At 36.2% G+C, this 14,835-nt stretch overlaps 1 protein-coding gene across 4 annotated transcripts in view; it reads right to left on the bottom strand.

Annotated features, from left to right (window-relative positions):
- The window catches only part of Ascc3 (activating signal cointegrator 1 complex subunit 3), a 320,418-nt gene extending 305,861 nt beyond the window's left edge, over nt 1-14,557 (bottom strand). For all 4 annotated transcript variants that reach the window (XR_002388709.2, XM_004862476.4, XM_021242706.2 and 1 more), the window contains exons 1-2: nt 14,370-14,557; nt 2,846-2,970 (exon numbers count right to left, since the gene is read on the bottom strand). Coding sequence is in view for 3 of the 4 variants with exons in the window: in XM_004862476.4 (XP_004862533.1) it covers nt 2,846-2,935 (90 nt within the window). In the remaining variant the exon portion in view is untranslated. The remainder of the gene's footprint in view (nt 1-2,845; nt 2,971-14,369) is intronic.
- Nucleotides 14,558-14,835: the final 278 nt, after the last annotated feature.

The raw sequence follows: 14,835 nt of genomic DNA, 5'->3' as shown, positions 1-14,835 counted from the left end.
ACAGAGATGAAACAGACCTGCCACAAAATGAATTAAGTTGTTACAATAGGGTAATATAGTGATTCATGTTATTTCTGTCTCCACTTTTGTATATGCTAAACACTTTTTGAAGTTTTTTGTTTGGTTTTTTTTTGGTACCGAGGATCAAACTCGGGTCCTTGAGTTTGCGAGGCAGGTGGAAGAACCACTGAGCTAAATCCCTGGCCCAAACACTTTTTAAGATAAAAAATTACATTAAAGTGGGGCTTATTATATATGCCACTTTCCTTAGTCAGGGGGAAACAATGTTTAAAAAGCCCACAAAAATAAATAAAATTACATGGGACAAGCATTAGTTCTTATACACTTTTAAATTTTGATATCTGTTGAGGACCAGAGGAAAATTAAGGCCTATTTGGCCTCTTCTGTGAGCACAAAGAAGAAAGGCTGCACTCAAGGGTGACTGCATATTAAGGAAAAGTTAAGGCAGCTGAGGTGAAGCTGTCTACTAGAAAATGTACTAATGAATATTAAAAACCAGAGGAATCTTGTGTTACTTTGATTGCTTGTGTCCCTGTTTTGGTGAATAAAAGTGAGATGAGGCAAGGGGTCCTCTGCCTGCTAAAGGTACAGCCCCCTGGCTGCCGGCATATTAAGCTGACTTCAAGTCTCTTTGTCATTCATCCTCATTAGCCCCAATCAGGGAGGAACAAAGTAGTGGCTCTGAGTCCCAAAGTAAGGCGGGCCTGTTGAGCTGGCTACAGGTGGCTTGGCTACAGCATGAGGCTTGGGACCAGGGTCACCTACACTGTTATATCATTATTTCAAAATAACTTGCAATGGGTCAGGGATGTAAGGATAGGAAATAATCCAAGTGTAAGATATCAACATTAACTGTAGAATTTATCCTTTTCTAAATTGCTCTAAAAGATGTAAAATAGCTGCCATAGTAAAGAAGGTTAACCACATTGTGTTTGACAAAATTCTGTATCTTTACATTACACGAAAAAAAAGTCTATTTAAAGACTGCAACAAATCTTTTCTTTCCAGAAACAATCTTCAAGTGAAGCTACTAAATGTAAAATTGCATAAGGGTCTGTTAATAACCCTAGGATAGAGCTGGCCGCAGAAGGAAAAATCATAGCGCAGAAGGAAAAATCATAGTAGATGAATACTGCAACAGCTGTCAATTCCAACTTATCAGGTAAGGCTATTATTACCCTACAATAGAGTCAAGTAAAGCATTAGCAATTAAAGTGACCGTTGTTTCTTAAAATTAAAAACAAAAAACAAAAAGCCAGTTACTTCACAAATTATAACATGGCTCCTTTTTCCATATATACAGTTTATACAGCTTCATGGCTATGAAGTTCACAACATTATAGCTAAGATTCCCAAACATTTATCCTGTCTTAGCAAAAGGTCAATTTATCATTTATGTATATAAATAACTCCATAGATTTCATCTATAATTTGAAAGCTGTTATTAATACTTTAATTTTTTTACAAATCTCAGCAACTTAAAAATTTGAAAGATATCTGAAATACATAAAAATGTCTACAGCTTTTGCTCTTGTTTCTTGTGCCTTTTGAACCAATTATGCATATGCTACAAAATCACATTTAGGAAGAAACTGCAGTAATTTAAAAATTATTAATTTCTTAAAGTTTATCATAGTAATAGAAACATCCTCACATTTGCCATCTGATCAGAATTCACATGTTATGGGCTAAACTGTGTCCCTCAAAATTCACAGTTCAAGTCCTAACCTCTAGTACCTTAGAACGTGACTGTATTTGGAAATTCGGCCTCCGAAAGAATGATTAAATTAAAATAAGACCAGTAGGGCAGACTCTACTCCCATCTGACTAGTAACCATTTAAGGTGATACCCAAAAATGTGCTTGCACAGAGGAAACAGCATGTGAGGGCACAGTGAGAAGGCTGCCATCTACAAGGCAAGAGAAGACTCAGAGGAAATCAAACCTGCCAACAACACCTTATTATTTTGGACTTCTAGCTCCAGAACTGAGGCAATAATTTTTTTCAGCCACCTAATCTATGACATTTTATCTTATTTTGTGCAAACTATTATTCCACATGTCAAGGACAATTCTAAGAAACATATATAGAATCTTCTGCAACTTCTGAAGCTCCTACAACTCGATTTTATTTCTATTTTTCTATATTAATTTAAAACTATGTTTTATTTTATAGCTTTATAAAACTTTTATACCCATCAGAACAAATTCTTTGTCAAATCATACACCCTAATCTATGATTCAGAAAACTTAGTCTTGAGCCTATGTAGGAAAGAGACTGAAGGCAGTCTTTCCGTAAGACAAAAGTGATATTCCAAAATGATAACATTTTACTCTAGTATCATATATTTATATTTATAGCAAGAGTAAAATTAGTATTATTTGTTGTAAAACTAATAAGTTAATCATAAGACTAATTACTGAGTTCATAGGATGAATCCTCACATTTCCCATGTTAAGGTCCAGACATTTTTTCTGTTCATTTGATAAGAATTTTACCAGAGACCTAAAACCTTACACAAATGATTCAGGAGTAAATTACTGGGTCAAATCACAAAATTAACTACTGCAGGAAGCACAGCAACAGACATATTAACAAAGAACTCAGTACAATAGTTCTGATTTTTCTCTTTTAAATATTACAGTCATAGGCATATAAGTGTTCCCATAGAAAACATCTTTATACCATTTTCCTTCTTGGTCTCATACCAAACAAGGTAAAGCCTCCAATTCAAGCATATAAAACTGAATAAAGGAATATCAATTATTTCCTATAATCCATGCTTATAATAATTTTCATCTAAAACATTTCATCTAAAACATACCTTTAAGTCAGCCACTTCTTCATTATAATTCTCTTGCTTAGTGACATTTGAAAAGGAGCGCAAGGCTCCTGTGAGACGAGGTAAAGCCATGTATTATTCAATCAGTGATCCATACAATGAGAAGCCTGAAATAAAACAAGATGGTATTTATCTGTTCAGAGATGGGAGGGGTAGTCAAATTTAACAAACTGACCTGTACACAACATATACACACAAACCAGAAGAGTAACTGCCACCAATTAAAAATTGTTAAAAACTTTCCTGATACATTTTCCACTCATGAAATTTTTGTTTGTTCTCAATAATACATTGGTTACAGTTGGAGAAAGAAAAAAGAACAGGCAAAAAAAACCCAACTAGTTTATAGGTACTACTATAATATTCCCTCAAAATGAGTTTTACACATTCCTGACTACAATTCTCAAATATTATTGACCACTGCCAGTAATATTGAGATGAACATACTTGTCCATCTTTTCCTCAATTTTGTTTTATGCCTACTGATTTCAAATTACACAACTTTTCAGTGGTTCCCTCTTCTTGGAATGCTTTTCCGATCGAGTTTGCACAACTGACTTCTCAATATGCAGTTCCTGGCTTAAAAGAGACATCCTGGAATAGGGCCTTCCCAACCACCTAATTTACAACAGTACAGCTACATAGTCTACCAGAGCACAACATTTTAATTATCTCTGCAGCACTAGCAAATATTTGAAATTTTGATTATTTATATGCTGTCTAACCCTTCCAAATGAAAGTTGACAACAACAAAGCCTTTATTTCACTGAAATCCCCTAGCAAATAGGCCTATACTGGAATATTTTTGGTGGTTAGTAATTATCTGTTAAATAAATAAAAGGAAGGCAAATTGGAGAATGGGAGATAATAGGAGCAGGAAGACTAGCAGAAAAACAAGTAAAGCAGCTGGTTGGGGAGAACCACCAGGGAAAAAGAGAAGTCAAGCACTGGTCCAGTCTTCTCGTTCTTGTTAACATGCTAACAACTAAACAGCTAACTTTCAGGCATCTACGGAATACTCAGTATAGTCTTGATTTAAGATAACTTATAACAAAACTATAAGCTACAGATTTACAAGGCATACCTTCCTAGAGAATATCACATAAACTATATAAGTTGAAAGGAGTTGTCAACTAGGGATGATTCCCCAGCCCCATAGGAAATTTGGCAGTATCTGCAGATATTCTGAGTTGTGACAATTGTGATAGAAGGAATAGGAGGTCAATTGGCTTCTGGTGAGTGGAGGTCAGTGATGCTAACAAACATTGTACAGTACAAAGGACAGCTTCCCTGCAAGAATTATCTAGCCCCAAATGACCAAAACAGGAAGAAATAAAACTAGGGGATGTGGGAAACATACGATGTCTCAGACCACTCACTCCATGCTTCTGCCCTTCCTCTTGATTGCTATGTTTCTGAAGTTATAAAGTGTAATACTTGGGAAGCTCTGTAACTCATATTAGAATAATCAAGTATAAAATAATTGTTTGAAATGTTTAACAAAAGGAATTTAAAGATAATGAATAATAAAATGACCAGGAAAATGTGAAAATGTAATTTTTAGAAATAAAAATATATATTTTAGAAATAAAAATATAATTTGAACACAATCAATAGATGAATTAAATTACAGATTAATCCTAAAGGGGGGAAAAGTAAGTGACCTAGATGAGAGTTGCACAAATAATGCAGTATGCTGTAACAAATAGACCAAGTACAGATTAAGCAATACAAACAGAAACAAGTTCGACTATATCAATAATCACAATAAATATAAATAAACTTCTCAAAAGATCAACATATTGAACTGTTAAATAGCAACGAACTAAACACCAGAGCTACAACAAAAGCACAGGACAGGCAACAACTGAAAGTTAAGGGATAGAAAAAGATCTTCCAGCAAATAATAACTAAAAGTACTGATGGTTGTATCAAACAGATCAGACAAAATCAATTTTAAAACCAAAAGTACAACAGATTTTTAGAAACTCTCTACATAGTAATAAAAGACACAGTAAAGAGGATATAAATTAGTATACACTCATAAAATAGCCTCAAAATAAAGGCAAATCGATCTTTAGAAAAAATTATGATATCTAAAATAATAGTTCAAAGTCTTCAGTTATTGATGGGTCAAGGCACAAGTCATCCCAGACTCCCTGCTCACAAAAATCAGTAGTAAAGAGATAGTGAGCCTGAACGGTTTAATCAGTAAGTCTAACTAAAAACCTGTACTTAATAACTAAAAATGTATATATCTTTTGAAATAGTTTTTAAATAGGCTATGTACTACAGCAAAATTAATCTCAACAAATTTCAACAAAAAAATTAAATATTATGCAAATCAGTAGTTAGCAAACTTTTCATGGGAAGAGTAAAATACTTGGATGTGGCAGGCCACAAACAGTCTCTGCTACACAGTCTTTGCCTTTTATGTTCATTTTTTTAAATGATCCTTTAAAAGTATTGTTATGGCCTCTAACTAGATGTTCCACCAAAGCCTCATGCAGTCATAGGTGGGGCTTTTCATAGGTGCTGGATCTAGGATATCTGATGCTGGGATCAAGGATATGATGCTGGCATTGATTCATGGTGTGACGCTAAGTTTAAGGCTGTTCCACCCTGGGGGTGAGTGCTACCCACCCTAAGGGTGAGCAGCCTGGATAGGATATAAGGGACAGAAAGAGAGTTATCACTTGTCTCTTACTGCTTTGCTGCCTTCTGCCTGTCATGAACTGTTTCTCTTCTGTAATGCCCCTCTGGTATGCCACTGTGACTTGGAGCCACCCAACTGAAACCTCTACAAACTGTGAGCCAAATATACCTTTCCTCCTTTAACTTTGGGTGTCAGGTATTTTAATCTCAGTAACAACAAAAGTAACTAAGACAAATATAAAACCCATTCTTGGTCTCAGGGTGATACAATTATTTTGCTAACTCTGATATAAGTCTTTGCAATTAGATTATAAATCAGAAAAAAATGATACAGGTATTAAAAACATATGGCTGTACTGAAAATCAGTAAGAAACTGGTATGAAAAGTTGGATTCTATATCACACTAGAGAACACAACCCTCCTTCAATTACTACCCCTCTTTTCTGTTCCTCATCTACAGCAAAAATTCTATTCTAATCAGGCTTTTTACTATTCTACCAAAAGAGCTACGAAGGTCATAAATAAGCTCAACACTGCTAAATCAATATTATGTCTCAGTCTTTTTTTATTCCATTAGGAGTTTTTGATGCAGGCACTTGGTGGTGGTGGTTTTGCAATGCTGAGGATTGAACCCAAGGCTTTGTGTATGCTGCACATGCACTTTACCAGAGCTACATCCTAGCCCAACCCAGCCATTCTTCATACAACTGCCTTACTTGGCATCTTGGACATCAGTATCTCTTGGTTTTTCCTCCTACATTATTTGGCCCTTTCCTCTCTGCTGGTTCTTCTTCATCCCATTAATCTTTAAACATATACTGTACCCCCAAATTTAGGGCTCAGAGTTCTACATCTACACTCACTCCCCAGGTGTACCCATCCAGTCTCAAGGATTTAAATATCATTTACATGCTAATTCCAAACCCATCTCTATCCTCCACATCTCACCAGTATTCCATTATTTTCATACTCACTGCCTCATCATCTCTAACTGGATGTCTAATAGCTAGCTCAAACTTAAAAATCAAAATTGGTATCTTAGTACAAACCACCTCCGGTTATCTACCAGTAATAAAACACAAATCCATTCTGCCTGGTTGCTCACACCAGAAAACTTTATGCAAGGCTTTACTCTATCAACAAACAGTCCTAACCTATCTGTAAGCTGACCACTTCACATCCTTATCATTTCTTCCCTAGATCATTGCTTATGGCCTTTGTGGTATAATAAAAAATGTTTGGTCTTTGTCCCAGGTTCCCGACATAGATCATTTAAAACTCTTGGAATTACTCGAGTTAGCAGGAGTCTCTCCCAAAATTAACAAGCCCTTTCTGATAATATTGTATTTATGCTAATGAGGTGACAGAATGGGCCAGTTACCAAAATAACCAAGTGATTAAAGGGCTAGATTCAGACCCACCCACTACTCTCTGAAAAGAAGGTGGAGATGTGGTAGACTAGCCCCTATAAAAACTCTTGGAGGACATAAGAATTAAAATGTTTTATGTACATGAATCACCTCACAATGAATGTAATCATTATGTACTACATTACTAATAGAAATAAAAAATTTTTAAATGAATTTATGTTTTAAAATAAAAGAACTTCTTGAACTTCAAGATTGGTGAAAGCATCTGCCTGCTGGTAGGTAGCACGCTCCATCTCCTTGGGACTCTTCCAAACTTTGTCTTAGGTACTACTTTATCTGTATCCTCTGCAATACCCTTTATAATAAACCAACAAAGGAAGTAAAGTATTTTCCTGTGTTTTGTGGGCCATTTTTACAAACTACTGAACACAAGCTGGGTATAGTAAGAATTCATTTATAGCTGCTTAGTCAGAAACTCAGGAGGCCCAGACTTATGGAAAGTATCTTAAGTAGAAGTAGACTTGTGGGCTTTGTGAGTTCCGGTACTGATTCCAGACAGTGTCAAAGTTAAATTTCATTGCTAGACATACAGCTGGTGTCTGAAAATGTCACCATAATTAAAAAAAATAAAAAAGCACATCTGGTGTCAGAAGTATTCTGTGAGTGTAGAAAAATGTTTTAGATCATCCTATTGTCTTCCAGTTTTCACCCTTAATCCCAAACATCTAATTCCTACATACAAAGAATAATTCTTTTGTTTTGTTTTGTTTTGAGAAATGTTTTTAAAAACTCAAGTAATGCTGCTGGTCTTTTAAGGGCTGAAAATTCTCCAAAGGTGTCTCATGTAAAACTCCAAAGGCTCCAAAGAACTTACTGTTATGTTTTGATTTGGTCTCCTAGAACTCTCTTCCTTGCTCATTCAAGTACATAATCACATTGGCCTTATTTCTAATGATATTAACTATACCAAGTACCCTTTCCCTAGATGCCACATACATAGCTCCATTTGCTTCAGGTCTTTGCTTAAATTTCTCCTTAATGGAGAATCCTTCCCTAATCACCCAATCTAACATAACATTTTTCTTGATCATTCTCTTGTAACAAACCCACCTTATTTCACATCACTTACACAGCACATGTTCTGTGTTTATGTGAGTTTCACCCAATACACTATAAACTGTTCACTGCAATATATATGCACCTCCAACAGCATCTAGGACACAGTATTTTGTCAGTAAGTATGTATCTGTATAATGGATAGATGTACAGATTAAAAGGAAGGATAAAGCTGCCACCAAAAAAGGGTAGTATTTACAGGTCTGGATTTTATATATATATATTTTAATACGTATATTTAATATTTTAATATGTAACTTTTTATATATTTATATATATTTCAAGACCACAAAAATATTTTTCATAGAAAAAGCTTTTATGCCTTTGCCAAAATCTAACATGTTGAGATTTATTCAATCCAAAGAACTCAAAGCTATACACATAGACACAATTCTAAAATTACTATTTAGGAGGCTGGGGATAAAATTCAGTGTTGGACTCTTGCCTAACATTCGCAAGGCTCCACAGAAAAATAAAGTCGTATACAATTTCTTTTTCTGGTACCGGGGATCGAACTTGGGTCCTTGTGCTTGTGCAGCAGGCAGCAAAACCACTGAGCTAAATCCCCAGCCCCAGTTGTATACAATCTCAATGTGGCTGGTAGCTAAAGCAACCCAGCTCTAAGTTCACTTAATTAAAAAAGAAAATTAATACTTAAATATTTTCTAAATCTGTAATAAAGCAGAAAAGAAAAAGGCCAAAAGAAAAGGCAAGCTGTTAGAAACCCTAGAATAGAGCTGGCATCAGAAGGAAAAATCATAGTAGATGAATATTGCAACAGCTTTCACTAACTTAGCTATTTCTTAAGTAGTAATTCTACTATACGCTGGATAGCATGCTAGGTAGACTATGGTAAGCAAAATTAATCTAGTGCTTGCCCTTAAGAATTACTGTCTGATGGAGAAGAGAAGCCAATTAAATAACTCAAAATAAAATAAAATAGATTGCTATGAAAAGTGGCAGGAAAAAGTGTTGTTGGAACACAGAACAAGAACATCTACCTTGTTAAGAAAGGAGATTTTGAGGATCTATTAACCAGGTTAGGTTTATGAGCTAGCTAGCTTAATGTTGCTGTAACAAAATACCTAACAATAAGGGGGAGTTAAAACAGGAAAATTTATTTTGGTTCATGGTTTCAGTTTTTAGTCCATAGCTGGCCAGCTACTCTGCTTTAGGCCCATGAAGTAGAAATATCATGGTAGAAGGGCATGGCAAAGGAAAGCTGCTGCTCAAGGCAGCCAGGAAATAGAGAAAGCCAAAGAGCCCAAGGGAAAGTGATCAGGTATCAGATATAGTTCCCAGGGTCATACCTCCATGATCCATCCCCTCAACTAATTTTTAATGAACAGTGTAAGAGGGCCAGGGATTTAGCTCAGTGGTTCCGCCACCTGCCTCGCAAGTGCAAGGTCCCGAGTTCGATCCCCGGTACCAAAATAAATAAATACATACATACATACTGTAAAAACACACCACTGAAAAGCTGGAGTTAAATCAACCACTCCTCAAACTTCCTAACATCTTACTCAAGTTGTTCCAAGCTGATGGTTAAACTCAATTAATCAAAGACAAGGCCTTGCTCCAAGTCAATACACTAGTATATTCGTTCCTTTCTGACAGTGGTATTTCTTGATTGATGTATATTCAGAGCATTAAACTGTGAAATGGTCCAGAAGTGATTTTTAAGTTGTTTCTTACCATTCTAATGCTTGGACTACGGACATTGTTAATACTTTTACCAAACCTTCCTTCACTCTGTAAGAACGCTCAAAAATACTGAACCTCCTTAGTACCAAAGAGTATAATACAGGTCTCATTTTACTTAAAAAATTTTTTTTCAGGTCTTATTTTTAAAAAATGCATTTACACTGGAAAAGATGTACTGAATTATTTTTGCAAATTGAGTATCACCTTCAAATTAATTTCTTCTTAAAAATCATTTACATAGAATTTTACATGTAAATTTCCTAAGTCAAGAAGAAGGTGCCTTTGCTTCTGCTATGCTTAAGAGGAGAATTTAACATATTTACATTGTTCCATCTGATTAGCCTAATGGACATAAGAAAGTAAAGGAATTTCTAGCTGGGTGCCATGGCATAGCCCTGTAATTCTAACACACAGGAGGCTGAGGCTAGAGGATCACAAATTTGAAGCCAGCCTGGTCTATATAGTAAGATCCCATCCTAAAAAACAAAAATTGAAAAGTAAAGTTTTCCAAACAACAAGCTGTCTCGAAAAGAAGCATGGTGGGCCAGGGATTTAGCTCAGTGGCACCTGCCTGGCAAGTGCAAGGTCCTGAATTTGATCCCCGGTATGGGGTAGGCGGGGGAGCAGCAGCATGGATTTCTTCTTTTGGAATGGAATTCTTATTTTCTCTGATGAAATTCATATGCCATATCTATTAGCTACCCAAAACTGATAATTTTGCTAACCATTCCCTTAAAGTGATTCAACAAGGTTTTGAAAATGGTGAGAAACATTAGCAACTGCTACCCTAATTATTCTGTAATCCTGAGATAAATTACTTTCCTTCTTTTTGATATTCAATTATTCTACAGTCCTGAGGTAAATTACTTTTTTAAGTTCAAGGAACAAGTATTACCCCCCAAATTAAGAGGCTACTGAATTGAGTTTAAACAAATTCTCCACTAATATAATTGGCCACATTACTGGGGAGTTTCTTAAAAAAATATTTTTTTCAGACCCTATCTCCAGAAATTCAGGTTCAGTAATGGGCATTCTTTGGTTAAATAACTACATGTGGACTTTCTCTTCCCCAAATATAAATATTCATCAATTAGCAATTATCTTATTAAATCATCCTGAGAATGCTTATGGTTAAACTGTAAATTTCATACTTATTCCTAGATTTTTAATTATATGCCTCACCAAATTCTAGCCTAATTGTCTACACCAGAACAAACTGTTGATAATGAGTGCAATTCCTAAGACTTTTCTTTGGAGAGTGAATTATAGAAGTGGAGAAAGACTACCCAAAACCTATCAAAACCTAGAAGAAACATCAGAATCTTAATTTATAATTCATAAAGGTCCCTAAGAGTTGGTCTACTCAAACAGCAATAAGGAGATGCAGAATGACATAGAAAACAAAATAAAGATAATTAAGTTCAGAAGCCAGATTTTCATCTAACTTCTCTGGCATCATTTTTTTTCATCAATAAAATGAAAAGGGACTGCAAAATCTGGTTGAAAAATCTGACTAAACAGAATGTTCATTTAGGAATTAAATTATATTACCTCTGAACTGGAATTACAAACAACCTCTAAAACCTCTAGCAAACAGCAGTAAAATGAAATTGAACAATAGATTTCTCATACTTATCTACATGTAAAATGGGGAACTTAAAGGAGATAGTTTATGAATTAACATCTTATATAGTGCCTATTATTACATTAGACTCCCATATTTCTTCTAGGTTTGGCAGATTTGGGCTAGTTTTTCTCCATTTCTCCGATTCGCTCTCCAAAGTTAGGCAAATGATAAAAGAAATGAATTAATCTTATATTATAATGTAGGAGATAAACATATAATACATTCCTTCTAATGGTTGTTAAATAGTTATTAAATACAGATTGAGAATTCCTTAAGTAAAATGCTCCAGATTGTTTTTTTCAGATTTCAGAATATCTGCCAGTACATACTGTGGTATCTTGGGGATGGATACCAAGTTTAAACATAAAATTCATTAGTTTACTATATATACCTTATATTCATAGCCTGAAGTTGATTTCATATAGTATTCTAAATAATTTCGTACATGTTTTATGGTGTGGATTTTTCTACTTGTGATATGTCAGTGCTCAAAAAGGTTCAGATTTTGGATTTTTAGATTAGCAATGTTCAACCTATACCTTACTCTCTCCTCCTTGGTAGTTTTGTACTATTTCTTTCCACAGATATTTGCTTTCGCTAAACTTCAGTTTGAGTTATATATCTTCTCAAAGATGAAAACCGACCAGATTGTATCATGATATAATTTATATGGAAAAGACATGTCATCTATGTCTCCAAGGAAGGTGTTGTGAGGCAATAAATTTACTTTAGTCAGTATCATATATGTTCCTAATCCATATGTACTTTGTACATGCAACTTTTGAATTTACAGTCATTAATGCATAAGAAATCAATCACACCATGTAATTTCTAGAAAAATAAAGACTTTTCAGGTAGAAACTGAATTTCAATTGTGAACTTTAACTTTGGAAAAAGAAAAAAAAACTCTTAAGTAGCAAATCACTGGCATGTACACTCTCTTTTTAATCAAAGACAATATCAAGTCATATTACTTAAATATTAGTTACACATAAACACTAATAATAACATATTCTTGTAAAAAGCCTTGCCTTCAACTATGACATGAAAAGGAGTACTAGTCAAGATTCTCTCTTAAAAGAGTACCACTGGACCCTCTACAGGAATTTCCATGAGCAAGAGGTTGTATCTCTATTTCCTAAACCTCACATAGTGCCTGGCACACATGACATGAATGAATGACTCCCCCCAAAAACCTTTTTAAGACCTTGTTCAACAGGATTAAGGAGGCTAGATCACAAAAAATTCATTCAGATGGATGTGGTGACACATGCCTGTAATGTCATCACTCTTGAGAAGCTGAGGCAGGATTGGAAGTTTATGCCCAGCCTAGGCAATTTACTGAATTAGCAAGACCTTGTCTCAAAACAGGGGGAGGGAAGTAATATCTCACTGAGAAGATCCTAAATTCTAAGCATCTTAGCTCCTTTTTTTTTTTTTTTTGGTACTGGGGATAGAACTCTCCTTACTTATTCTTGGTGGAAAATTTCTCAACACTGGAAAACCACCTGACAAAGTTTGTGCATCTGTTCTCTTTTTCTAACTTCAATCAATTTCATGTATTTAGTAGTGAAGCAAATGCATCCTCTGAAAGAAGTTCATTATCATAAGGACCAGATTGTTGAAATGCTGTATCTACTTTCTAATGTCTTATTTTTCTGATCATAAGATTTTTGTCCTATATGGAGCACCATTAAAAGAAGAGGTTGGAAACATTTTTATTTGCAGTTACTTTGTCTACTTTTACTACGATATCTTATTTGTTAGGACCGAACCTCATAGCAGGGCTAAGAGTTTTCAGTAGAAATGGCATTACATCCATTTTGGAGAGTAGTCTCCAGATCACTACAATTTCTAGTTTTGTAGGGGCATGGCTTGGAGAATTTCCTATTCCATTAGATTGGGAAAGACCATGGCCCATCTCCTGTATGGTTGGAGCAACCTTTGCTTCTTGTCTGGCCTTGTTATTTCACCACATTGTACATACTGAAATAGAAACGCAAGTTACATCCAAGAAGCAAGGAGAGAAATTTCTTTATGCACACTCTGTACGGGTTCTGCAGAAAAGTACATGGTCAAAGTCAACCCGTTTCATTTACAGTACTGTTTTTAAAATGTAGTTTCAATGTGATGTGATTGTAACTTTTTAAACTATGAAATCCCTGATAGACTGTACCTTTTGATCAAAATATTTATAATAAAAACGACTAGAATCATCATTAAAAATAAAAAATACAATATGAACTGAAGCACACTCCAAACTAGAACCAAAAGCCAAATTCTCAACTTTTGAAGACACTTTTAAAAAATTAGAAAAAATTTGCTTCAATTATGAAATATGAACTCTAGTGATAGAGATCACGACTATTCGATCTAATCTTAACTTCGAGAAAGACAAAATACTATTTCAATTTGAAATGCACATGTGACATCACTTATCAAACCTTTAGTTACTGCTAAAATTACTTCTTTTAAGCCAAAATATAATATACAAGCAAACTTTATAAGTTAATTTATGACCAGAAAACTTGTCTTTAAAATCACCTACTTATTCATATCAGCTGCCTAACAAATGCATACACATTTACTTATTTCAAAATGACCCTCTCAATTCCCTGATTGCTAAATTAACTCCCTACCCAATACATTTACTTTTCATTGGGGTGGAAAGATACAAGGCAGATTAGCCTCCAAAAAAGCTACGTGAAGAAAACGATGTAACTACAGCTTTGAAACAACCAAGAAAAAAAAATTAATAAAAAAGTGCTTCCCACGCAGTACAGAAAAAATCACCCCACCTGGCCACTCGTGGCCTAACACTCGGTGAGTACGTGGCTCCGGCTTTCTCTTCAGCCCCACCCCCACCCACCAACTCCCGGAGTGGGCGGGATAGGTCAGACTCGGAGCAGGATGACAGCTCTGAGGTGGCCTGGGCAGGAGGAATGGCTCGAGGGCCCTCCCGATCCCGCCGCCCGCCCGCCGCATCCCTCACTTTCCTCCCACTTCCTCATCTCCTCTCGTGGCCTGACTCACGCGCTTCCCATCACTCCGTCCGCTCCAGCCTCGGCACCTCCCTCCCTTTCGCTTTTATTCTTATGTCCCAAGTGGAGGGCAAAGCCGAGGACGCCTGTGGACAGCTGCACGCCCAGTTCTCCTTCGTATCCCACTCTCGGGTGGCCCGGGTCTCAACAAGTCACTCCGCTCCAAGAGCGACAACTGCCAGACCACCCCAGACACCCAGAGACCAAACAGGCGAGCTGAGATGGGGCGGGGCGGGCGCCAGCGCATACGTCACCCGCCGGCACCGGCGCAAACGTTGCGCGTCATCCCTCTACCGTCTTCGGCCCGTCCCTCCCCCGCGCGGCAGGAACGTGGCTTCCGCCAGCGCTAGCCCTGTTGTGAGGTGCTGCAGCCGGGCTCAATCTCTCGTGGACTTCGTGTTCCGCGGGTGCCCGTACAGAGCGAGGCTTGCCGTCCCCTGCAGTTAGGGAACTGTGAG

This window comes from Heterocephalus glaber, unplaced genomic scaffold (genome assembly GCF_053883595.1).
Source record: "Heterocephalus glaber isolate CG9 unplaced genomic scaffold, H.glaber_assembly_v1.0 deba00001523, whole genome shotgun sequence".
Taxonomy (NCBI): Eukaryota; Metazoa; Chordata; class Mammalia; order Rodentia; family Bathyergidae; genus Heterocephalus; species Heterocephalus glaber.
The sequence above is the reverse complement of the archived record's forward strand: the minus strand, read 5'-3'. Positions and strand labels throughout refer to the sequence as shown.